The following is a 26,947-nucleotide window of genomic DNA, read 5'->3' on the forward strand; positions in this document are numbered from 1 at the left end:
GTGTTATTCCTTTATAAATGTCAGTGACTAGCAGGCTTTGTGAGTATTTGTTCTGAGACTGCCAAGATAGACATGGTAGCAGAGCTTAAGCTACACTGGCAACCTTTAGGAAGATGTGAAACCGTAACAGTGTTGTGGCAAACTGCAGCTCAGTTTACAGGTCTTCAAGCTGCTGTAGCACAACAACACAAGAGTCGATACCTGGTGGAGTGATCTGTCAGTGGCCTTTCTTGCAGGAGGGATTCCTCACTCCAAAGGACTCTGTGTACGTGAGGGAGGGAGGGAATGAAAAACTGGAATTAGCCTTTGGGAACTACTGTAACTAAAGGAGGTTTTTTGATATCTGAAATCTTAACTGAGAGAGAATTAACGTAGTGCTGGTCAAGTTCAGCCTTACCGTATTTGTGCATTGAAGGCAAAAAAATCTGGTCTAAACTGAGAGGCTTATTGTGGGGATTCTTGAACTTGTTTTTTTTTTTTTGTTGCATATTAAGCATTGTGACTTTAAGTACATGCCACTGTCAACTGACTTAATCCAGATTTTGAAGAAGTTAATTTTGGGTTACTAGTGAAGTAAGTCTTACTGCTCTGTGTTTTTCCTATTGTAGTCACTCATTTCTGATGTCTTTTTTTTTTTTTTTTTTTTACAGCTGCAAAGTATATTTGGATCAGAAGAACGCTTAACTAGTAATTGGGAACTCAAAATCCGTCCCAAAGAAGATACTAACATATACTTGTTGTTTGCACCTACTCGAATAACTTGCTTCTTTGCAAAGCTGGAAATCAAACAGCTGGGGATTCGATCACAGCCAGGAATTAAGTTTACTGTAAGAGTCCCAACCTAACTTCTAATAATTTTAAACATACGTTTTTCATAATTATTTAAAATCTAGTACTGACTAGCTGTTTCTATCAAAAAGCTGAAACTTTTCAACATGTTAAAGATTGTATGGGTGCTATATTTTGCAGTTTGAACATTAGTGTCACTTTTGCATGCAATTTTTCCCCTTAAGAAGGAAGAAGAAAGATTTTTGTATACTGTATTAGAAGTAGCCTAAGATTTTTAACTCTAGAACTGTCAAAAAATCTCAGCTTGTCTTGTTCTATAGGTAGGCCTTAAATTAATTTTCAGTAGAACTTGAAAAATGTTGAACTTAGGCTTTTTTATTTCTTGCAGTCTTTTCAGTTCACATTTTAAGCATTTTCATTTGTCTTTCTGTAACTCTGTGTATAGTTTACCATATTGTGCAGAAGTTTAGTAAGAAGCTTTCCTTCATTTGAAATACTGTTTCTTTGTGTTTTTTTTTTTCCTTTTCCCCCAGATACCATTATCTGGATATGGAGGAACAAGCAATATAACTTTAGAAAATGTTAAAAAACTCTCAGATAGCTACATGGTAACTCTGGATGGATTATTGCCTGCAAGATTAAGGAAAGCTTCCTTCCGCATAAGAAATACAGGTTCTAGGGCTGCCTATGTTAAAGCATTGTGCTTTGCAAACCTACGGACAAAAACAGTTATGGATCCTCAGGTAATGATGGTATCTCCAGAGAAGTTTGTACTAAGAGAAGGAACACATGAAGTAAGTATAATACCTGATTCTGAGCAAGTTTTATTAATTTAAATTAAAATAAATGCAATCAATGAGAATGTGTCTTACTAATTCTTTATTAAAATCTTACTTAAATTGTGTTAAATCCTGTTTCACTTGCATTGCAGTAATCTGTTGACTCGTAGTCCAAATGTTAGTGCTAACAAGTTTGTTTTTTTTCTGAGTATGTTGTCTATTTATTTTATCAGGTCATTACTATAACATGGAATCCAATGGAAAAGGAAAAGAACTTCCATAAAACAAACACTTTGGTATCAACAGTATGTTTTTTTTGTGGAGATGAAGTTTCTAGGCAGCAGTATCGTAGGTAAGAGGTACTTTGCTATTGTAACAGAGACAGATATTTAATAAAAAGTTAAAACTAGAGGTGTGTGCTGCCACAAGTATAGTTTTAACATGCTTCCAAAAATAGCAAGAACAAACCAGAAGACAGTGATGATATGGAGAGACTTAGTATGTCTTATATCTGGTAGGTTGTTTGGTGGGGGTTTCATTTGTTAATTTGTGGTTTTGTTTATGTATTGTAGCTACAATCCTAGTTAAGAGGTTTATTTGCTTCTTACATTCTTGAATTTGAGTGTGTTGGGTTTGGGGGAAAATTTTTGCTTTTTTGGGTTGGAAAAGAGTTGTGTTCTATCTTGGTGTCTCTTTCCAGGTTTAATTTTTAAGGAAAAGGCTCATGAAAGTAGTAGTAATGAAATTTAGTAGTATTAAGTTTTGAACAAGATTCGCATCTTGGTTTGCTGAATTCTGTTGACAAAGACAGTGTTTGAGTAGATATATATTGAGAGAAATAACATCCACATACACTCATTAACACACTAAGGGAATTTGTAGAATGTATCTTACCAAGCTTAAATAGAGGCTACGTTACTCTGTATTTCAATTTGCCTGACTCAAATGCATAAAAATGGCATACTCTGCTTTTAATGACGTAAGTGGCACTTGACTTGTGCTGTGTATAGTGATAATGCAAAATGTTAAGAATAAGCAGAGTACTAAGGTGCTGATGATCGTTATTCAGTGCAAAATTTTAAAATGGTAGTATTTCAATATTGCTTTTAAATGTGATTGCCTGAAACTTTATGAAAGTCATTGTATTTATTGTTATCCAAATAAAGTATTAAACATAGTTGAACTTAACTGTATGACTGACTAAAAAGCTCATGGAATAGCTGCATTTTTGACCTTCTTGATAGAAAATAGGCTTATCTTGGAAGATGCTTGTTACTGATTTTTGTAGGAACTGTTTTGTCTGGGCAATGCTCACTATCATTGAAACGTTCTCAAAGGGCAGAAATACTTGGGGAAAAGCTTTGATCTGCTGATCAACAGAAAACCCATTGAGAAGCTTGATGCACCTATATAGGTAGTGTTGGAAACTTTTTATGCAGACTCTGGACATTGGTGTGTGAGTGAAATTATTTGTTGCTGATTTTATTAGCCAGCAGGCATGGCATTTGGGTCTTGAACATGGTGGTCTAGTTGGTTGTTTCTTAGTGGGAGCTTCTCTGAAGTCTCCCTTGATAATTTGGAAGAGATACTGATTCCTTGAAATGCCAGAGTACTGTAAGCCAGTCAAACCCCATTCTGTAATTGGGTACTAGAACGGGAATGTGATTTGGGACTTAGGGGCAGGAATGTGAAATGAGTAATCTGCCTAGTCTGCCAGCTTGTGGCTCAAGTTCTTCACTCCAAAAATATACATAGCCAGCAGCCTGGTAAGTACCTTAGACCTGAGAGTTAGTAGGGCTGAGGTATTCTTTCCACCTCTGTGGCTCAGACCCCATTGGAGTGCCAGGTTTCCTCTTCCTGACCTGTAGCTTCCCATTTTTTCCCAGGTCTATTTATACCACTATGCCTCCCAGTCTTCTCTGTCCTGTTGGCAGTCATGTTCCTTGGCTCTATGTTCCTGCTGTTGGCTGGAACCTGCTGCCACTCTGCCATTGACTCGTCAATTTTTCCCCTCAAAAGGCTTTAACTCACAACCAAAATAGCATTCTCCTGCTTCCTGTGGTGATTGAAAAATCACTTTGATGCCTGATGTACTTATCAGAAATCTAGGTAGGTGTGACTAACAGTAGAGAACAAATATCTTGGAAAGATAAGTGTATAGTAGCCAGTATTTCAGTGGTTCCTTTTACTATGCAGCATTAGAGCAGGTATTATTTTAACTGTTTTAAGATGATGAAAAGATTTCAGTTTTAAATGAATGCTCACAGATTTGAGATTGGTGTATTCGAGAAATTATAAAGTTAAAATTGTGCTGAATTCTTACCAGTCTTACCTGTCTTTTCAGATTGTTGTTTCCAATACTTTGTGTGATTTAATGACTCTTCCTTCTTTATCTCTTTAACAGAGCTATGATATATAAACCTGAGGTAGAAAAACACATAATCCCAGAAAACAGCTTATTGAGAAACATTGTATTTGATGAAGAATTTCAAGGGGAGCAGCTTGTGACAGAAGGTAAGCCTGTGGCTTCTTAAAAGAAAAATGTAATACTTTTTTCGGGTGGAAAAATGTGCTTTTAGGCTTGAACCCTAGTTATTTTTCCACTATTTCTTTTTTGATAAATGTAGAAGCAAAATTCCCAATTTGGATGGAACTTGCTTTCTTTCATTCAATGCCTGTCTATTTAAACAATTTACTGTACTTTTCTCCTAGCAAAATGAAACTTAGAGACTATTTGTCTCATTAATAATTGAGAAATATTCAATTTGTTGCACACAGATATATCTTATACCTGAAAATTGAGAGGCAGATAGCTTTGCTTTGCTGTATTTACCTTCCCAAATTAAATAACTTCTTTTTTATACTTCTGCTTGTGTTAACAAGGTATTTGTTAAAAAAATGCAGTATATTGTAAAGGTGTCCTTAAAAACAAACCCAAAACCCAAAAAAACCAAACCACAAAAACCCATCGCCCTGCCCCAAACCCCAAACCATCAAAAAACCAAACCAACCCACCCCCCACCAGAACTGTTCAATCCCATAAGTGTCATGAACAAGCTTACTGTCAAACCTATTTCTTGAACTAGTTGTATTCACATATGGAAAGACTTTACTGTTGTAAGGTTACTACAACTGAATAAAGGTTGTAGTCTGATTCTTTACGTATTGATGGTATCTTGTCTTTACTTGGAAAAGTAAAGATTGTTGATCATTCATCTTGGTTGAGGTGAAATCCTAGTGAAGATAAGATACTTGGGTTCTTGAGTATGCTCTGAATTTGTTAAGCCAGTGTTAGAGCCTAGGCATCCTTGATTATCTCTTACCGCCTTATTACTAGAGTTTTGCTAATGGTAGTTCAACTTTTTTTTTCTTTCTGTAGAAAACAAGGCTTATCTCTTGCATCCTAATGTTTTTCACTCTCTGTTTGAGAGTGCACTTTCCTGAATTTGTGAAATATAGCTTATTGTTCCCTATTTGGTCACAATTGTTCTATTTACTCAAATACTTTGCAGGAACTAATAGTGGTACCTAGAATTAAGAAATAGGATTTCTTTTTTTTTTTTTCTTTTCTTTTCTGTAAGATGCTCTTTTAGGTGAGAAGTTATTTTTTTCAACATCTAAATACTTTTTTACTTTTTGGCCTTTTAAATGAAATACTGTTAAAGAGATGATGCTGAAAAAAATGCTCAAAGAAATAGAATGCTTTGGCTATAAGGATTGCTTTTCATGTAAAGCTGGATCCCTGTTTTGGTCTCCATTCCTTATTGCCTTAATCCACAGAGGTATTTGAAAAACCTACTAAGACATGACATACGAAGGTTGGTGTTTGAAATAGTAAGGTGTCAGTTTTTCACCACTCTGCTCACTTGATGCATCAGTGTGGTATGGCCCAGGGTCAGCAGCTGGAGGGATCCATGTTGTTGTTCCCAGTAATGAGTCTTCATTCTCATCAGCCAGAGAAGGGAACAGAATAAGGCCATTGGCACTGTTTTGTGTTTGTGTGAGTGTTTGAGTGTTTCTCTCTGGGTTGGTCTGTGTGGCTGGCTCTGTGTGTGTTCATGTGTGGGTGGGTGTTTACTTGGAACACATGTTCAACTTTGCTGCTGGTTGGACCGGTGGCAGTATTGTCTCTAAAGGCTACCAGATTCAGCTACTCTCTAACACTCATGTGGTTTACTGCACTAGCCGAACATCTTTTACATACTGATCTAATATATTGCTAGTTGCTAAAGTATGCTTCAATTACTAATTGAACAGAGACGAGTTGATATTTAACATCTAGCAACTATTTATTCTAAAGCAGTCTGAAAAGTTTTGTGAGTTCTGTACTTGGGTCATCAAAATGAATATAGTTTGCAATGTGTACTAGCATCTTGTCTGTATATGGATGTATTGTTAAAGAGGAGGGAAGGAATTCTGATCAAGTATTCTTTGCAAAATCCTCTTGTGCACTTCTAGGTATCACTATGTACTTGACTATATTTTACAGGATGCTGTAATTGAAAAGTAACTTCTGTCAAGGTGAATCTCTTCTGGTGAAGCCATAGGAATGTATGAATCTTATTTGTCAGGGTAAAAAAAGTAAACCTTAACTTTAATTTGGCATAGAATCAGATTAGTATATAACATTTGTATCAAGGTGGAAAATATATATCTTTTACAATTAAGAAGTTAAAATTGGTGTGTATTTAGATTTGTGTTACAACTCATGTTCATGTTGATTTATACCTGATAACTGAATTTGTAGTAAGTAATTTTTGGAATGATCCAGGATATCTTAGCAAACAGATTATTAACTAGGTCTATATCCCAAATCTCTGTTGTGTAATTTCTGAGTGTTATAGATTTGTTCTTATTAGAATTGCTCTATTGCTCTCATTTTTAGTATGCGATATCCCACGGGGGACAAATGATATCCATCTTTTTTATGCAAATATGCGTAAGGTTATCCTTTCTGTGGTTGGATATTCCACTTTTGATCGGGATGGATTTCAGCAGTCTCCTGGACGTCATTTGGAATCAGACAGGTAATATAACTATAAGGGTAACTGTCAAATAACACCTAGCTGAGGTGCATCTCCTTTCATTGAAGATTTTAATGTCAATGAAGAAAACTGACTGACTTTACAAGTGAAAGAGCTGGCTCTATAATGAGAATGGCTCTAATGAATATCTAGGTGGCTCTTGCAATTTTTCTCTATATAGACTGTTTAAACTGTTATGTTAACTTTTAAACTATTCACTCAACTGACACGATTCACTTCATCTGCAACTTCCTGCTCTTCATTTGAAGAGATGTGTTGGGTTTGTTTCCCCCCCACCCCCCATAGGCACTTCCAAAGTGCATTGGTTGTTGTAGTGCTAATAGGACTGTAACCACTTAATTCCTTGTAATGAATTTTTGATGTCTGGGATGGAAGTAGAGATATAATACAAAGGCTTAGTGGCCTTTTCCTTGTCCAGCCTGTATGCCAGCCTTTCAATGTGGTGTGTACGGTACTCATGAAAAGAATGATCAGTGCTGAGGCTACCCTCATCTCCGTCACTCCCTCAAATGAAGTGGTCCCTTACTGGGAGGATGTCTTTGGAGGACTGGCAGAGACCTAGTCTTTGAAATGGACCTGTCACTTTTGTTTAGACAGGTTGCTGTAGCATTTGGAGCCCTGTGAAGGGAAAGAAATGTCCAAATCCTATACAAGTCCTACTTACTAAGATAGTGTAGCATAAAAAGAAAATAAAGATGGGTTAACTTTAACACTGTAAGGAATATATTTGCATAGGTTGTTTCTTGAGTCTTCATGTTTTTGTTCTCAAGATCCTGTTACACAGGTGACAAAAGGGTCCTACCTAGTCTTGTTGTGTTTAACATTTACTTATGTAGATGTTGTCTTGGAATTGCTTGTACCTGTTGCACTCCGGATGCTGAACACTGTGTGATACTTGACAGATTTGTTGGCTAGCAAGATGTTTGTCAGGCATAGTGGGATTGCGAATGCTCATTTCGAGAAACAGGAAACAAGTATCTGCAGCAGCAAGTAGAATGTTTCTCTTATTTGGTGGTCGTCATTTGTTTGTTTTTTCCATTTGATAGCCTTAGCAGTTCTTCTAGATTTGAATTTATTCCCTGGTTAAGCATCATGAGGATCTTCATTTTCTGAATAAACTGTAATTCTTAGAAGAGACCTGAGTGTGTTAACTACTAATCTGACTTAGGAAATTCTGTGTCAAGGAATTATGTGAATCAATTGCCTTCCTAGTTTAATTGCTGTCTTAAGGGATGAATTCTCACAGGTATTAGTTCAGCTGTCCTGAACTGAGTCAGGATTCTCAGAAGCATTGAAAGTAGAAGTAGAAATAATAGGAGTAAGAGCTGTATGTTTGCACAATGTTGTATGGAGCAAGTGTTATCTGTTTTTTTTCTCGAATTGTTGATTTCTGCTTTTGTCTTGGTTTTTAAAATAAAACTTGTTTTGAGTTAGCTTTTAACTTAAGAAAATACTCTGAATCCTAAAATAATAGCTTCCTAGCTTTCATACTTGAGCTTACCTGCTGTGTATTTTGCAAGCAAAGGTGTGAAATGCTAGGCCATGAAGGTGACGAAGGTATTGGAGCATCTGTCTTGCAAGGTGAGACTAAGAGCTGGGTTTGTTTAGTGTCGAGCAGAGAAGGCTTGAGGTGGGTGGAGGATCTTGTCGATGTGTATAAATACTTGATAGCGAAGTAAAGGAAGACGATGACAGAGTCTTCCCAGTGGTGTCCAATGACAGGACAAGAGGCAATGGACACAAACTGAAATGCAAAAAACTCAATTTAAACATGAGGAAAAAAAACTTTTTCCTGGTGAGGGTGGTCAGACACTGGAACAGGTTGCTCAGAGAGATTGTGACGTCTTAATCTGTGAAGAAGGTTGGACCCTGTCTGGATAATGCCCTGAGTACCCTGCTGTAGTTGACCCTGCTTTGAGCAGGGGTGTTGGACTAGGTGATCTCCAGAGGCCCCTACTGATCTCCAGCAGTCTTTGAAACACAGGTTGCATTGCCTGATTTCTCTCTACAGTACCTTCTTAATCTGAATAAAATATGTATAGAGAAAGCATTTGACTTTATTATCACCTGAAGATAATTGTTTATTTTAGTACCTTCCATTCTGAACGGTACCTTCTACTTCTAAATATTCTGTGAAAAAGCTGTGACATGATATAGGTGCTGAATTAACTTTTTCTTAATGGAGAATTGAATTAAATTGAAGGCCCATGTAAAGAACATTGTATTTCAATACTAAATTTTGAGAAATACTAGGAGCAGGCTATTATAAGTACTCATAAGTTATTTTTATTACTATTTCTGTGTAATGCAATCTTATTTTCAGATTTGAGAACTCTGTCAGACATATTAATGCAACTTTGGATGTTCTTCCTGTTAAAGGACCGCAGGGTCCTCCATTATGTGTAAAAACTGATGATCTGGTTCAGAATAAGTCAGATGCTCAACGGACTTGGGCTGTAAAACCTGAGTACTTGACTTTGACATCTCCTTCTATTAGTAAGTATTTTTTTAAAGTTAATAAAATAACCATTCTAGTATTAAAATAACTGTACTGCATACTATGTTTGTAATTATTTTGTGTTTGTAAATGTGGCTTTGCCAATAACCTTGCTGCAGTAGCTTTGCATCTAAACAATAAACTTGCTTTGAACACAGTTTTGGTTAAAGTGTCGGAGGTAGTGTGCTCTGTGTGTGTATACATATAGTAGGCACTGCATACCTGTGAAGATTTTAAAGCATCGTGAAGGTAAAAATAGGGCAGAAAATGCTTTATCTTAATTGGTGCATATCTGAATCTTGGGCTCTTCTGTAAATTTTTGTACTTGTTAGCTTTTTATAGCTTTATCTTGTATTACAGGTGGAACAGCAGACACTGGACATGTACAAATTGTCAACAGTTCTAATAGGATGTTGACATTTGAACTTTCCTGGCCAGCTCACTGCCTTACTATAACCCCCCAACATGGAGTTATTGAACCAGAGTAAGTTTCTTTTAATTTCCTTTACGTGTGGAAGTGTGGTGAGATTTTGGAGGAATTTATTTTTAGTTAGTTTAGGAATTTTAGTTTTTAGGAATTTATTGTAGTTTGTTCAGTTAGTTTAGTTTGTCAGCTAACATGCAAATCTACCTTTTGTATTTTAGGACCTTATGCTTTTATAGTTCTGTATAGAGGGAATGTTCTTCTGTCACCGAGAAAGTTATCAGGAGTTTTCTGTGCCTGGAAATACTATTATTGTATAATTTTCCAGGAGCTGGATGGTCAACAAAGCCTAAGTTTTAAAAATCTCCTTTCACAATAGTTTTTTGTTTAAAAATGACCTGTGTGTTTTAAAAAAAAAAAAAAAAAAAAAAAGACTTCTCCCCCCCCCGCCCCCAATCAACCAACCAACGCAACCCCAAAATAACAGTTCCTATAGAGTGCTTCTCTTCTGAGGACTTAATGTTTTCTTTTGCAAATGTGCTGATACTCATCAGAACTTGATTGTAGGGGTTTTTTTTGTGTTCTGCCAGAACTGTTTTTTGCCACTCAACCTTTGCCTTAATATCTTGTAGATATGAAATGAATGACAAGCCAGTGTCAGATCACCTATGTCTTAATTAGCAGTATTTTGGAACAGTAGTCATAATATCACCGTTTGTATGTATGAGACTTCTCACAGATGTCAGCAGTGTCTTTCACAATAAAATGCTTCAAAGTTCTGACCACTTCTCACTTCTAAATTTATGGGGTTTTTAAGGTCAGTTCAGAAAGGCTTTTAAGAGCCTGTTATTAAACTATTCTCATATTAAAAAAAAAAAAAAAGCCTTGAGTTCCACAAAAATAGGTTTTGCTTTCTGAGTTTTATTTAAGTAGTTGCTTAAACTTTGTAGATGTTTGCCCAAAGCAGATACTTCAATTTCGGTTCTGCATCACTGTGCAAGATGTGATACATTTAAACACATAATTCCATATTCACGTAGATGTAAATTCTAGGATGTATTGTTGGGGAACTCTCATCACTAGTGAGAACAAAATAAAGAGGGTTCTCTGGAAGGGCTAGGATATCTGCCACTCCTAGCAGGTTCAATCTGTGCCGAGAACAGCAGTTTCAAAAAGAGATAATAATGAACAACTTTTCAGTAGCTGTGAAAGTAAGGACATCTTGAGTGTCTCATACCCTAGACTCAGGACTGTCTGTGGAATGATTTCTTAAAAAGAGGGAATTGAAGGCCACCTGAAAGCAACTTTCTTGCACTGCATAATTGTAGAATGTGTTCCCTTCACTGGAAAAGAATGAGTTGAAGCCTCACATGTTGGGTCCAGGTAAGTAGTCTGGATCAAAGAACAGAGGCCTGCAAGTAAGAAATGGACCTGTGGCAAAAGCTGACTTAAGCACAGCTTGCTGTGCTTGCCTGGTTTTCTACTTTCCGTGACCATTGCCTTGCAGTGCCAAGAGCAGTCATCCTGTCAGGACAGGAGACAGCTAGAATCTTTTATACTGTGTGCTGCAATGGCTGGAGCTGACAGAATTCTTGAACTGATTTAGGCCAGGAAAGGAGAAGAGTCTGATTTCTCAGTGATGGTGAAAGAAGGTCCTAAGATCAAAGACTGACTCTGCCATGCTAGAGCAAGCAGACCACCCCCTGTTTCACCTTGACTAAACCCCTTAAGTTCCATGGAATAAGCTAAAGGCAACTTCAAACCTGCCTGAATGTGGAGTAATAAAGTCCTGCGTCCCTACTGAATTTGGTAGCATTCCAAGAGATTTTCTTTGGAGGCCAACTGAAACTAGCCTCTGGCATTGTAGCTGTGCCTCAGTGTTGGGAGTATTGGTGAAGTGCTATGAAAGGAATTGTACTTTTGGAGCAGGGACTGTTGGAATCTCCGAAGGCTGCAAGAGCTGCCTTTTGGAAACTATTTCTTCCGTAGGCTCTACTCCTTTCCATCGCAATGGAAGTACTGAGAGGTAGTGTCTTTAGGTTGAGTATGACTCTTCTGACTGAAAGACACGTGGTTTGTGACCCCATGCAAGTTGGATTTCCATGAGAATTTTGCAGTAAATGTCAAAGACAAGCTGGTAGGAGTAAAGACAGTGGAATGGTTTGTGATGACAGGTAGTGTTTGTACTTAGTAAATCATATTCTCATGTATGCTGCTTGTACCTGAGAGAACTGTGAGTGAAAAGATTCTGAAAACTACTGAGATTCAAAAACCCCCACAATCCATTAGGGAAATATCAGTATCCTGATGTAATATTTTAAGGCCGTTAACATCATTGCAGTTTGTAGAGATGGTCATATTGTGACAATGATTATGGAACTGACTTTCCTATAGGGACTGATCTTGCTCCTACACTAAACTTTTCAAATGTGAAGTGCTGTGCTAATGACGTTTTAAGCTAATTCTTCAGGTGTAGCTTGCGTGCTGCTAACATACAATCAATGACCTTTACTTCAGCGATTTTATACTTGGTTTTTAAATAATTCACTGCTTACTTTCTACCCTCTTTTATTTAAATGTCTCTAGTATAGAATATGGAACAAAGTAAATCGGAATTTATGTTCTCACTGGTCAAATTACTGTGTGTTGCTGTAACTGCTTCAAGTGAGTTTAGACTCTTCAGTGTCCCCTACTCTAAATAACTATAGAAGGCATTGATTACATTGAAGGGCTTTTCTTTTTTCCACGATCAGTTCTGCATGGGAAGGAGGAAAGCAAGCTGCTTCTCTAAAACTAGAATTAGTTTAAAAGTTTCGTGAAATGCAATTTGTGCAGTATACTTTGAATAGTACAATTCCCTTGTTGACTAGTATTGAAGCTTGTTTTTCTGAAACATGTAGTTACATGTCTGCTTTACATGGTCTGACTGGTTGTATATGTTAACAGTAGATAAGACTTACTCTTTCCCTATGACCCCTTATACAACATCAACGACAAGTTTATAAAGTGTGTTAATGTTAAGTTTCTGACTACTAAATCTTGAAAATATATTGAATATCTGAATACCTTAAATTTAAATCTAGATCACCTTCACTGACTTGCTATCTTAAAAGCACATCCTTTTTTGATGGGGGCTAGTGTTGTAGATACTCATTCTAATATGAGGATCATGCTAATATTTTTTTTCTTTTATTAGGAGCAGTACACTAATTCTGGTGAGTCCTAATCCATCACTTGCCACAAAACCTTCATTAATTCCTTGGAGTGGCCTAATCTATATCCATTGCGATAATGGACAAAAGGTACATGGCTTACTTGAGTTGCGATGGCAACTGTTTATTTTACTTAGCTGGATAAGGTGTAGTAACTTTGCTAAAAGCTTTTAGGTATGAGACAGCAGTTCTTTCAACTTTTCATTATTCTCTCTGATTTGTAAATTTCTCTTGTAGGCGGAGGGGGGGAAGAAAAGAATAAATGTAGTTAAGATGCTGTTTTGCAAACTGAGATTCTTAGTTCATTCATCTCTAAAGAAATACTATGATGTGAACACTTAGACTGAATTGCCAACAAAATTGCATCTGTATACCCACCACTGCCTTATGCATAATTTTCTAGAAGAGCTAAATGCATATATGTACATGTGTGTATATAAAAGTAGTCTATAGAATATTTAAAAATAAAAGAAGTTAAAGGAGGTTACTGGACAAGTCACTGTAGCTCCTTTTGAGCTCCCTTAAGATAAACTTAACCTTCTGTCCAACAAGTCTGTGATAAAGAATGTCTAGAACAGGTTCTTGCTCTTCATACATTTTAATCCAAGACTTTTCCCTGATTAAATTGTGGCATACGAATGTAAAAGCAGAAAGACCCTTGGTAATCTCCCCCAAAGAAATAGATACCTGGGTTTTGGGTTTTTTTTTTAATTATTACAGCCAGTATGTGTTTTAGGTTAATTGTAACAATGCATGGAGAGAGAAATAAAAGACACTGAAAGGATAAAATGGCACATCTACTTTCCTCCTTGATGGAGGAAGGTGAGGTATTATACAGAATGGGAAACTGCCTTAAAACCCAAACAAACAGGGAAGTTATTGAAAAGAGTGAGTTGAGAAGGAGGTGGAGACTGTGCACATATTTAACTATGTTATGTTCTACAATATGAGAAAAGGATTTAAGAGAAGAAACCCACTAGGACAAAACTAGAGAATGTAGCAAAAACAATCAAACTGTAGGGGATCTGGTAGCTGATAATGCTTTTGCCATTTCTTTGCTACCTATCCAATTAAGCAAAAAGTATGCTAAGATCTTACTAGCATTAACTGAAGCTTTTAGGAGTGCTAATTATGTAGCGCAAGTGAACACAAAGGTCATTCTGTGTGACGCAGCCCTCTTCTCGTTCTCTGCAAGCAGAGAATATTGTAGTTGTCAATTAAATTTAACTAGTTTAAATTATTATGGGTATTGAATTAAAACATCTAGATGGCAAATTTTCAGTAGATTTTCCTGTTCTAGATTAAACTTGTCCTAAAATCTTTAAAATTTGTTAACTGAAGTTAGAGAAGACCTGGTGACTTTAAGGTATGAGACTCTTTCTCTGAGAGAATGTAAAGCAGAACAACATGAGCTCTTACAACTCAGGGAAATACAGCTAAATAGTTTGACTTGCTAATATATCAGTGTTCACTATGTAAATTTTTTTTTCTCCTTAAAATTGTGCAAAAGTTTATTAAAGTGAAAATTCGAGAGGCAGTCGCACAGAGTGTATCTGGAGCAGACTTTCCATCTAGAAGACGTGATATATTTATTCCACAGTCTGAAAGTCCTACTGTTCATGTGGCAAAGCCTCTCCCAGTGCTCCCGCTAACAAAAATGGAAATAAAGAACAGAACCATTGTTTTTCCTAAAACAAGACCTGGCCAAACCTCAGGTAATATTGCTTGCTTAGTAAATGCAACATCTGTAGTATCTCGTGGTCAGTGGGTTTGTTTACTATATTGCATGATTGGGAACTTAAATGCCTTGACTTTGTTTTTGTTCTTTTAGTCTGATAAGTGTGATTGACCAGCTCCCGACTTTAGATTGAAATGTTACTCATTGTCATGAAACTCTTTTCAGAAGTTCCTTTTTTTTTTTTTTTTTTTTGTCCTTTTTTGGTCCTTTTTCCTGTCTTTTTTTCTTCTGCTTATGCAGTACAGTCACACTTTTCCCCACAGATAGAATTGCATACAGACAGGTACATTGCCAATTTTTTTAAGCAACTATGATGAATGCAACCATGCTGTGCCTGGGCAAAGAGGGCACTATGAGGTTACTGCTTTTTGTTGAAGCTCTTTTGTGTCAATGGCCTTTTGCAGTAGACCCATTCTCCTCATCTGTCTGTGTGTCCCTAAGATGTGAGATAAATCTGCCTGCATGTAGCAGAGAAATAAATGTTCTTCCTTAAGATGATAAGAATGTCAGCTATGAGTCTGGCTATCCTTGTCTTGTACTTAATGGTCGCAGAGGACACTGTTGATAATGGAGTCTCAAATCCTCAGTCTGTATTTGTAATTCCAGTAATGCTTAAAATTCTCCAAATTACTGTATGAAACTGTCATTCTGTTTATCTAGATACCAGATTTTTTTTGTAGTGCTTAGTTTTCTTTTCTAGGTAAAGAGGATTTTTTTTTTAAATGATTCACTGACACTACATTTTTATTTAACAGACTTTAGAACTTTCAAGGCTTAATTTATCAATTATATCTGGGGTTTTTTGCTACACTTACGAAAGAGGAGTATAATGTGATACTCCTTTCCTTTCCTATCTTTATAAATGTCCCATGTAATATATATGCAGCTAAACTTCCTGAAGTGCTACTCTAGACTGAGATGAACATAATGTCCTGTTGATTCTTGGCAAGAGGCACATTTCAAGGCGTGAAATATACTTACTGATACTGTCAAAGTTGCTTTTCTGATAATGTCAGTGAGTTGTTCTTTCTGCAAGTCAAGCATAACCTTTTTATTGAGTTTTTGTATATGTACGCTTTATATATATATATGTATGCTGAGTAACAAATCTGTACTAGGATGAGAACAGATTTTATTTGATGCAGCTTTATTTGATTGGTCCCAAACTAGAATGTTGTTAGTGTTTTTTCCTGAATAGGCAAATAATACCTAACTCCCTCCCAGGATATCTTGTGGGTTTTTTGTATTTTTTTTTTGTACACTGGTATGTGAAGGTATCTGCCAAAAATGTGAATGCAATAAACTGAGACTGTTGGAGGTGACTCTGCTATTTGTCATGTTCTGCATTTATAAGAAGCTGACTTCCTACTACCAGCAAAACATTCAAGTAATAGCCCGTGATATGCTTCAGGTTCTTTTAGAGTATTATCTATTATTGCTTTAGGGTTATTGAGGGTGAGAGTTAGGTCTCACTTGGTTTCTTGTAAGCATCTTCAATATGATTCTTCACTAGAAGACTTGACTACCAAATTTCTTTTGTACAAGCTTTGAAGAATTTTATGACAGTGTGCTTTGAGTCTGTGATGAGAACTGTTTCCATTAAACTTCTGTGTGTCTTGAAACACAGTTTCTGTTTAAACTCTTTCTGCTAAAGAGACTTGAACACTCAAAGACAGACATTTAATATACTAGTCTGAAATTTCTCTTCTAGAGAATTTCCTGGAAATGGAGAATAAAGGGGATGAAAACGTGAAGTGGCATTTGTCATCTTTTGCACCACCCTATGTTAAAGTGAGTGAATGCTTGCATTGGTAGTTTTGTGCAAATCTCTATGGTTTTTTTCCTTCTCTCTTCTTGCTGCTCTTTCTCCCTCCAGTCTCTCAAGAAAGAATATATATTTGAGGATGGACTCAGTTACAAAGTTTCTTTTTGCCTCTGTCCATGTCAGGGAACTTTTTTTCATCTCTGATGTGCTCCCTGACTGTGAATCAATCAGTGCTCTGTGGGACAATTTCTGGCTTATAGAGTTTGCTTGTGCTCATCCAGTGTCATCATCCAGATTGCATTAAGTAGTCAAGCATACATGAACGATGTGTGTCCCTTTTGTCTCCAGAATGCTAGACTTGCCTTGTGTCGAGACTTGTGCTGCTGGAATTATGCTGTACATGGTACCCCTGTAGGTAATTTAAGTTAGGTCAAGGATACTTGAATTACCCTGCTGTCGCCTGTACAATTACTGTAGTTGTACCATTGATATTGGTGAATGCTTCCCTATTTTTTGATAGTCTGTAATACTGTGATGATCACTTTGATTTTATGCTAGAATTATTGTGGTCTGTTGTTGCGAAATGATGAAAAATGGTTATGTAGTACTCTTAGCTGTAGCCCAGAAGAGTGAGTATGCTGTGTTCCAGCCAGTGCACCCACCTCTAAACTGGAAGCCAGTAGTCATGGTGACTGCATAAATGTAGTAGTTGTAGTCTTTGTTCATTTGCTTTTAGGGAGTCAATATTATTTCTTCACTTGAAAGCAGCTTGATGGGGCGTATTTTCTTCAGTCCTTTGCAAGGGTGGTGTGTGTGTGGGGATATATTGTGTGGGTTGGTTTTTTTTGTTTGTTTGTTTTGGTTTTTTTTTTTCCCCGCCTTCTGAATCTGACTCATAACTTTATTTGCAGGATGTAGATGGAACTGGTTGTGTTTATAGGGTTACTTACTCCGCTTTCAGATGTTCCCGTGTTTCTGGTACTCTTGAAGCTTACGGAGAAGAGAAGGTAAACTGACATTTATAAATATTTCAACCATATTAGTGTATCTCAGCTGTAAAATAGGATCTTACATGAGAAATTCTCTGAAATAACAGTTGAATTTTTGAAGCTGGTTGTACTTTATCTGATAATGATAAAATGTTGACCTTCCAAAAATTGGGTTCTGTGGTGTATCAGGTAGTCAGTATCTACTTAGCACAGCTGTTGCGTCAGCTGAGTTGATTCTAAGAATTTATGCAATACGTATATAGTTTGACTTTGTGGTGGTGTTTTTGTGGTGGTTTTTTTCCCAAGAAATTATTCTTGAACAGAAAACTGTTTTTAAATGTTTTGTAAAAATCCACAAGAAAATCACAAATAATACTGGCTTCTTATGAAACGGGTGTGAGAACCGGTTTCCCTTTCTTAGAAGCAGTCTTGTCATACTTGTTCAAGAACAGTTGTCTGTTCCTAAAGTTAATTTCCTTTGACTTACAGTTTTATCTCCTGGCCAGTAGAGGGTTTCATAACCACAATTATAAAGCACATCTATGGACATACTGAATGGGTTTCTGTGGGGCTTTTGTCCCTCACCTTCTCCCTCAATGTTACTTCAATTCTATCTGTTCATCTTCATGGATTATTATGACATTCCTTAACGACACTATGATGATGCGGTTTGTAATCTCTTTACAGGACATAAAAAAACCCCTTTCTCCTGTCCAGTTTCATAGTTATTTCATAATAGTGAAAACCATTATTTGAATTTAAACAATTGTCTTTGCCTTAGCCGTACTAGTTCAGGCCTATTTGAATAACATTTACATTATTGGCATGTCAGGCTGTTGGCTGGAGCTGATAAGGTACAGTTTCATCATGATTTGCTGTTTTTTGCAGTGGATATGATAATATTTAGCTAATTAGATACAGTTGTAGTGATCTATTCTAATCTGCTGCTCCCCTTCTCTTTCTTCCCTCAACCTCAACTCTTAAAACAATGCAAGTTTACTCTTGAATTAACCTGGTATAGCACTATGTGGAGAAAAGCCTTTGTTACATAGGTGGCCTTTAAGGATGATCAAATGCATAGCCCGAAAGCTGTTTTAAATTTCAGGCCGCCTAGTAATTGTACCACAGTGTGCTTACAGACTTGGAGCTGAAGGAGTACAATTGTTCACAGCTTAGCTGACAGATGAAGGAAGGTAGTGCTGTCTTTCAGCTCATGTATTTCCCCTCCTGGTCCCCTTCTCCCCCATTTTACTAATAGAAATAATTGTGCAAGCACTTGCTGACTTTGCTTAAAATAGATGAGCTGAACTCAAATTTTGTTCGAGATTGCTTGCACAACCTATTTCATCAGAACTTCTTCTCTTGTGGGTAAAGGACAAGCTGTATTGTTTTCTGCAAGATCACCTATGTGTGGAATGTGTGTTTGTAGTGTGTAAAGTTTGTGCTGGCTTAACAGTAACTTTTTGTAGGTAAAACTGTGAAGATGTATAGATTATTCTAATAAGCTTGTACAAAATTTTTTCTCTTGTTTTTGTAGGTTGCTGTAATCTTTTTGCCCAGAGATAAAGGGGATTACTCCCAGTTCTGGGACCTTGAGTGTCACCCAGTTGAAAAACCTAGTTGGAAACACAAATTAAGATTTCAGCTTTGTGGAGCAGTGAGTATATAAATGCTATAAACACTGTCCTGAGCACAAAGTTTTGATAACAACTTAATTTTGCTATACAGTACTCTTTCATATGCACTGGCATATGCTGGAAAAAACCCCAATCCTGCTGATACTTTTGCTGGTTTTCTTATGTTACAAAAGTACCTTTTTCATCTTGCTTATGTGATAATATGTTATCTTTTGCCATTTAAGATGTAAAATTTTATTTTGCTCAGAGAAAGAGACAAACTTGCCTTCTGTGGGAATTGTTTCTGTAGACACAAGATTTGTTTGTATTGGACCCTAAGTGGACTGATTTTGGTTTTGTAAATAGATGGCAAAGCAACTGACTTTTGCTATAATACGTAACTTAACGCAACATTGGAATTTTAAAATATTCATATTGGAGGTATGGATGTGTTTCTGATAGAATCTGTTTGAATATTTTATCAGAGTAACAGTGTAGGTGTGGTGATTGAGATTTGTACATGGGAGCAATTGGATTTGAGTGCTCCTTTTGCTCCCCTGTTGTTCCTCAGCTCTAACTTTATGGTGAGGCTTGGAAGGAGGGGTTTGTGAATTAGAACTGGTTTTCTGTGCTCTCCCTCCTTGCCTTGCTTTTAATTCCTAACTCGCCATCCATACAAGAGGAGTCTACGTAGGACAGAGAATCTATTACTATTAGGAAGAATTAATTCTAATGATTACTTAAATGAGCTGAATGTGAAGAGCTTTGTACGTTCAGTATTGCGTGATTGCTATATAAGCTTTGCTGTTCTCTCCAGAGAGTTTGACTTAATTTTTCTCAGAAGCCTAAATAAAGATTTGGGATCTTTCTTTAGAGTATCGAGCCTCTTTCAGTACTAGGAACCTTACTTATCCTTCTTGCTGGGGTAGCTTACCTTTTATCTTATAGGGACTTTGTTTTTCCCAGTAGTTAACTGTGTTGAAAGGGGGACTTATTAAAAAAGAATATGTTAAATAACTTCTAATTTTGGCATGAAGAATTGGACGTGTATAATGTTTCATTTGGGAGGTTTTTTAATTCCGCTTTCATCTAATTCTTGAACACAATTTTCCTTAAAATGAGGAAAATGTCTATGTCATTTGTCTGTTTAAAGCTAGTTGAAATTGAGAGAAGATGCATTCTTTATCAGAAATCTAGAGTTTTGAAGAATTCTTTTCTTAAAAAGTGACTAGTTGTCAGAGTTGTGTAAATCTTTGAGCAGCACAAATTGATATTAATGTTTTTGAACTACCGTGTCAGATTTGTTCTCGAAGCTGTTAACGATTAGATCTTTTCAACATCTCTTCGTGCATATGGGAAAAATTTTGTAGAAAATACTTGAAATGTGTCATGATCATTTTAAAAAAGAGTTGGAAGTGAAATAGTTTATCAGCTAGGTAAGGAACTATACATCTGTTTGGAAGAGGGATCAACAGAGAACCTTTACTTAGATTGTTGCAGCTTTTTAATCAGATCCACTTTTAGTCAAGAAGACAAGTCAATTATCATCTGTTATGTCCTAGTGATCAAGACTTTAGACTGTGTTACTGCAACATTGAAAAGGACTCGGATCCTGCTGGGTTTGCTGAGGCAGAGGGCTACAGCTCTGGTTAATGTGACTTTTGATAGAATGAAGTGGGAAGACTGACTGTCATTCAGAGTGACTGAGTGGTATTTATTTATAGCACCACTTCAAAAGAAATGAAAAATTTGGAAGAGCTCAGGAAAGAACTGAAAGAACAAGGTGAAGTTAGGAAAATCAGCGGCACTTACCACTTCCATTTTTTTTTCCTGAAAAACTAATTAACTGTGACTTTGATTATGCTCTGCACGTGTTTGCAGTCCCTACCACTGGAAACCATAGTCATGAGCTCAGAAAATCATGTCTCCAAAACTGATCCTAGAGGCAAAGGAAGGGGGGATTCTACGTCTGCTTTGCAGCCCCAGCTTCTCGATACTGGCCAAATTCACTTTTTTTTTTCTTTTCCTGAGAAACATTTGTTAGACTGCTATCAGGTATTGCTCTAAGATCCTTGAGATAAGAATGGCTATCACCATTGTGCACAGAAGTCTTGGATGGGTATTTTGGTCTAATTGTTGGTCCCTTCTGGGTGAAACTGGGAACTAGCAAGAACTTGCCAGAAGGCTGAGGCAGTACCTGTGTTCTGATTGTTCCTTTAGCACATAGAAAGCTAAGGTTTTCATAAAGAACCTCTGGTGTTGTTTGAAGATACTACAAATGTTAAGTATTGTACTATTCTTTAGTTCACATGGTTTATGTACTTCAGCTGTGTTAACTACGTAACTTTTTAATGTATCATTTTACAGCAAACTGAGCTGAATTTACTTAACACAAAACATACTGCTAACTAAGGGTCCTGGTTTGATTATTATTATCAGCATTACAAAGCTTCATCTTCTTTGTAATCCCAGAAGTGAGAGGAAGAATAATCTTTTTAAACTCTGTGAGCAAAATAATTTTAAAGCTAAACAAATTTCTGTGCTCTTGAGGTGGCATTGGAACAACAGCACTCAGTTGTAACCATGGGACTGTGTTAACATACTGCTTTCATTTGAAACAGGAAAAGGCAGTATGGGCTATAATAAAGCATGCAGTACTTCAAGATGCCCTTATAAAGACTGGGGGAACTTCTGATTGTTTTCCATAATATGCCTTATTCTCATGCAGTAAACTTGCTTTATTGATAAATTAGAATTTGAATGATAACACTGAAGCATGACACCCATCATTTTTCACTACATGGAAAATTAAAAGCTCTTGAAAGAAGACACCTGTACAAATCCTTTCTTTTCTTTATGTGTTGGGTTCTAGTGTGGTTCATGGGTTATTTGAAACTGAAAAATATTCTTTAAAATTAAGATCATATTTTTTTGGCTGTTGCTTTTTCTGACAGACTGATTAGCAGCTCTTTCAGTAGAAGAAATGAATGTCTGAAAGACATGTTTGTCATAGCAGCTCTGCTGAAGATGAATCTATTTTTTTAATGTTTTCTGCGAAAGGGAATCAACTGCTTGTCTAAAACATCAGCACTGTTTCAAAAATTGAGATTATGTTGTACGACCATAAGTGTAGGAGGTTCTTTTGGTTCTTTAACTTTGTTCAAGATGTTGTGACCCAAGGGACTCCAAACAGTATCTAGCTAGGTGTGTTAAACAAGGCAGAATTTGAACTTGGCTATTTGGCAAAGTATTCCCTTAGGGTGATCTGGTCTCCTTGTGTTAGAATACACTGAATGGGGGTCCTGATGATGGTAAATATTTTGGCCTAATTTCTGAATGTAACAATTACCATGTAATGCATTATCAGATTCTCTCTCTCTCTGGAGAGACCTTTCTTTGAGAAGGATGTGTTGTTCATAATGCAAAATTACTACAAAGTTTTTTGCTATTCTGAGAATTCAAACTATAATGATGACTTATACCTTCCTTCTTTCTGAGCAGCTGTTTAGCCAACATTGCTGTTCTTGAGGCATATGGGCAGAATATCTGCAGAGGAATTTTTTTGTTTTGGCTTTTAGTAAAATCTTCATTGCTAGCAGCCTTCTCGAGATTCCACGTGCAGTGCTAGTTTGTTGTGAACTGGCTTGTAACAAATTAAGTATTCATAAGACACAGAAGCCTGCTAAAGTATTTGTCCTAAATCATTGCTTCTGTCTCAATGATCCAGACTCTACTGTTCCTGAAAGATTATACTTTTTATTTAAAGTCTTGGATTGGGTAAGGGAAATGACTTACATGTTTGAATACTTAAATACTTTTGAATGCAAAGTTTAAGGGCTTCTCTATTTTTGCCAATAGGGTAGTAAAACAGAAAATGAAACTTCCATTGTGAAAGGTTCTGCAAGTACCCTCACAAAAACTGAGCTTCCAGTCATACCAGAAATGAAGGTTTACTCTGAAGCACGTACAATTAAAGCAGGGTATGTATGGACAAAACTTGAAAGGAGAGAGTCTGCAACTGGGTAAAAGGCGGGGGGAAAAACCCAAACCAACCCGACAACCAAAACCTTTTTTACCATTAGGACAGCTGTGTGGTAGAACAGGCTGTGCAGGGAGGCTGTGCAGTCTCTGTCCTTCAAGGTTTTCGGGATCTGACGGGACAAAGCCCTGAGCAGGCTGTTCTGACCTCACAGCTGACCCTGACTGGGGCAAGGGTTTGAACTAGAGACTTCCTGAGTCTCTTCTGACCTGAATTATTCTATGATTCTATGTTAAAGAGTAAACAGCAGCAAAAACCAGACTTGCCAAACCTCTTAATGGCTTTTTATTGCTTAATCTCCCATGCTTTTTCTTTTCGGTTGAGTTTCTAAGTTGCCTAACCGTGATTTGCTGTTGTAAATGGACTGGTATCAACAGTAGAATCTTGTGTATACTTTTTGTGTACTTCCCTTTTGGGCACTCCATAGAACTGTAAAGTCACTTCTGAGAAGACCACTGTACTGCATGTCTTAACCTTGCTGTTCTTCAGTCTTAAGTTAATTGCCAGTTCCTTTCCTATGGGATGATGTGAATATGGCAGGGGAGTAAAATGTTTTGTTTTGTTTAAACATGGCATCTCTGAGAAGAGTCTGGTTCTTTAGTAAAGCATATGGGGGAAAAATTCAGACTGTGAAAGTGCATATAAGTAAATGTACATATATTTATGCCACAGTGATGCTTTCATTATTCTTTCTGGCTAAAATGTAATGCCTGTAAGACTTATGGTGAGAGAGTTGATGCTTTCAGGATCTTCCCATTTTTCCTGATTTAGTCTCAGAAAATACACCTGTTATCTTGAAGTATGCAGTCAATATATCTAGACCATATAAGTAGGAAGTCTTAATATCTTAAATCCCTTTTTCAAATCAGGCAAAATGAGATAATTCGAGGGGTATATGCCCCAGAAGACCTGTACACTTTTCCTCCAACTAGAGTTGGGGAATCATGCACATTAAAGGTCAACTTGCGGAATAATTCCTTTACAACACACTTGGTAAGTTTGACAGACTTTATTTTAAATAGATTTTAATAAGTCCTTCCAACAGTTCAACTGCACTGGTTTTTTTACTCTTGACAGAAGATTGCAATAGTACAAGTCTTAGTTTGTTAGTTTCAAAAGTCAGTATTATATCTGAAGAATTTTGCTCTCCTGTAATTTTTCTTTCTTTAGTCTGAGTCACTGACTGTATTTGTAATATATTTGCAACTGAAAAAATAATAATTATAGTTTGCATAGATTTTTTTATTATCCTGATTAACTTATTTTATTTTTAAACTTCATTAAAATAGTGAGATGTGAATTTCTCTTACTATGCACAAATGTGAACATGCTTTATTTTTAAACCCTGGATCTGTGTAAAGCTGTATTTGTAAGTGATCTGATTTATCTTAAGTGTGTCATAAATTGGATATGATAGGCTTAGATGTAGTGCGCTTTTAAGCATTTTGTGTTAAATTGCAGCTGAAATTTGTAAGTCCCGGAGAGCCTTTCTACATCAAGCACTCGAAATACTCTCTAAGGTGGGTAATGCATATGCTAACATTCTCTCCCAACAAAAAAAATTAAACCACTGATTCAGTAAGATAAATATCTTCTCTATATCTACAGTGCTAAAATGTAGATATAAATATCCAATATTCTGGCCGTGTAGTTAAAGGGTTTTGGTTGGGGGGTGGGGGACGGTTTTGTGTTTTTGGGGTTTTTTTTTGCTAAGCTGTACTGTGTAATCTTGGTTAGAAGCAGAATGAGCCCACACAGTTATTTCTGCATCTGCCAATTTCTTCCCTGCAAATTGTTTCTAACAGTGCTGTTGCTTTTAATACTAAGCCTAATGCTTCATTTAACCATTTGGCATGCTGTGCACAATCAAGTCATTCCTTCCATTTATACTTTCTGCACAACAGATGAAGCAAATTGCTTTCATCATGCTTCTAATTTGACAAACCTGCAGAGCTGCATCAAAGATTCTCTGCAAATATAAGGTTTGAGCATCCAGTGGAATTGCCTGGTCATACCAAGTATTTCAGCATATTACCTGCATAAAAGGAATTTTCAAGTTGGTGGTAACAGTCCCTCAAAATAAACCCAGTAATCTTTGGAGTTCATTACAACAAGTGTTTGACAGTCCTATTAGTCATCTCTTCAAGAAGTATAGCTTCTCATGTGCTCATCTGTAACAGTGGGATTGTCAGGAAGACAGAAATGAAACCATTTCATTAAAAGTCATACAGCATGTGTTCTCAGTGTTCAAACAGGTCCCGGTTTTAAAGATGGGGAAGCTAAGGGTGTACAGAACAGAAATTGTGAGCAAAATCGTAAATGGAACTATATACTCTTGCTGCAAATCTAGTTTGGGGTCTGCCAATGGTACTTGGTATTTATTATAAAGACAGGGCTGTGGTGGTGTTAGCTGCAGGTATTCAAAGTATTCTTAAGGCCACTTTTCAGTGCAAAGTGTTATAACTCCATTTAGCTATGTGTTCCAGTGTTTCTATTTAACTGGCATCTTTTTATTAAATAAGTTACATCAGATGGCACAAAAGGGTTTTTTTATTATGAAGGGAGTAACCAAGATAAAATCTATCCAAATAAAAACCACAAGCTAGGTCTGTCTGAGGTTGTATAGCTACAGACAAAGGACAGGATGACTTGATTGTCCCCAGAAAAAAAAGATAAGTAACTTCACTGGAAGACACTTGGATATTTCAAAAATATTCTTGAGGAATGCTGTAAAAGCTATTTGGTATATTTTCTGTGAGAGATGATAAACTCCTGTTGCTTTCAGCCAAAGTAGACTTAAGTTTAAAATTCAGTCTACCATTTCTAAAGGTTATCAACTAAATATACTGCACCTTCCAATAATGTTCCACAGTGGTTTTTTTTCTAGTAAGTTTGGCTGTGATTTTTCCAGTTGTAAATATTGGCCTTTCCTAGCTTTTTTAAAAATTCATTTGTCTGAAGTCAACATAGCTCTCTGAAGAAGTTTGCCCATTTAAGAGCATAAAGCACAGAAGAATTACTTGACTTGGATAGATGCTTTTAAAGAAGTGTTAAAAGAACTTCTTTAAATGGCTTTTATTTGAGAACAGCATCAAGGAGGATTTCAAGAAAGCCAGTGTTAACTATTTCCATCTGAACTAGGTTAACCGGATGTCTTACAAAGTAGTGTTCAAAAGTAATTGGATAAGAAAAATGTTTGCAGGATCTTGTATCTTGGAATACTAGTCTGTAAATAAGAGTGTAAAAATAAAGTACCACCTACCTATATTTTTGAATCAGAAAAGTGTCATGTAATAAACATGGTCTGTTGCATGCTCTTCATTTTGAGGGCCAAATTTGAAAGCAATCCTGTGTAATCAAGCTTTAAATCTGGATAGTGGAATTGTGAGTTTGTATTTAATATCAAGAGTCTCACCTTCAGAAGTTGGTATAGTGGCTTGCCAGTTCTTGTTCAAATGGTTATGTCAGCGCAAGTACCAATATGTAGCACTGTTGGTTCCTTCACCACAGTTTGCTCCGTTGAAAATAGTAATGGGCTTTATCCAAATACAGTATCTCGCAACCAAAACTGTGGCCAAAAAGAAAGAAGAATTTTGATAATCTTGAAGTATCTTAAAGTGCATATTATGTTTTTTTTATCCACAGAGATGTCATTTAGCTAATATTACAAGTCCTGCAAAGAATGGGTGGGAAGGAATTCTGTCTGGAATTCACATTCAAAAGAGGAGTTCCATTTGTTGACAGAGTAGAATTTATTTTTTTTTTACTGCAAATAGAGTATCTTTAACAAGATGACTCTTAAGTGATGTAAACATGTGGATGAAATATTAAACATGTGACTTTTTAAAAATGTTTGGCTAAGTTCTGTTTCTGGAAGGACTAGCAGGTTATGCCTTCGAAAACTAAGGCGTTTCTATTGTATTGCCTTCAGAAAACATCTGAAAAGTTGATTACAGGGTAGTATGTATTTCAGATATTACTGAAAGGTAAAACTATTTTTGTTTCCAGTAGCCACCATTTTGGGTGTTGGGAAATCACTATTCATTGACAATAG

The 26,947-nt window shown here is 36.5% G+C and overlaps 1 protein-coding gene across 8 annotated transcripts in view; it reads left to right on the plus strand.

The window, feature by feature from the left end:
- The window catches only part of CEP192 (centrosomal protein 192), a 95,722-nt gene that overhangs the window by 43,448 nt on the left and 25,327 nt on the right, over nucleotides 1–26,947 (plus strand). For 7 of the 8 annotated variants that reach the window (XR_007509777.1, XR_007509778.1, XR_007509776.1 and 4 more), the window contains 15 exons: nucleotides 651–827; nucleotides 1,323–1,583; nucleotides 1,802–1,920; nucleotides 3,973–4,082; nucleotides 6,454–6,595; nucleotides 8,937–9,109; nucleotides 9,471–9,594; nucleotides 12,731–12,836; nucleotides 14,257–14,461; nucleotides 16,196–16,275; nucleotides 17,161–17,256; nucleotides 18,776–18,895; nucleotides 22,713–22,834; nucleotides 23,763–23,886; nucleotides 24,355–24,413. Coding sequence is in view for 2 of the 8 variants with exons in the window: in XM_049830384.1 (XP_049686341.1) it covers nucleotides 651–827; nucleotides 1,323–1,583; nucleotides 1,802–1,920; nucleotides 3,973–4,082; nucleotides 6,454–6,595; nucleotides 8,937–9,109; nucleotides 9,471–9,594; nucleotides 12,731–12,836; nucleotides 14,257–14,461; nucleotides 16,196–16,275; nucleotides 17,161–17,256; nucleotides 18,776–18,895; nucleotides 22,713–22,834; nucleotides 23,763–23,886; nucleotides 24,355–24,413 (2,018 nt within the window). In the remaining 6 variants the exon portion in view is untranslated. The remainder of the gene's footprint in view (nucleotides 1–650; nucleotides 828–1,322; nucleotides 1,584–1,801; nucleotides 1,921–3,972; nucleotides 4,083–6,453; nucleotides 6,596–8,936; nucleotides 9,110–9,470; nucleotides 9,595–12,730; nucleotides 12,837–14,256; nucleotides 14,462–16,195; nucleotides 16,276–17,160; nucleotides 17,257–18,775; nucleotides 18,896–22,712; nucleotides 22,835–23,762; nucleotides 23,887–24,354; nucleotides 24,414–26,947) is intronic. The other variant, XR_007509781.1, reaches the window with a different exon arrangement.

This window comes from Accipiter gentilis, chromosome 27, assembly GCF_929443795.1.
Source record: "Accipiter gentilis chromosome 27, bAccGen1.1, whole genome shotgun sequence".
In the NCBI taxonomy this organism is placed as follows: Eukaryota; Metazoa; Chordata; class Aves; order Accipitriformes; family Accipitridae; genus Astur; species Astur gentilis.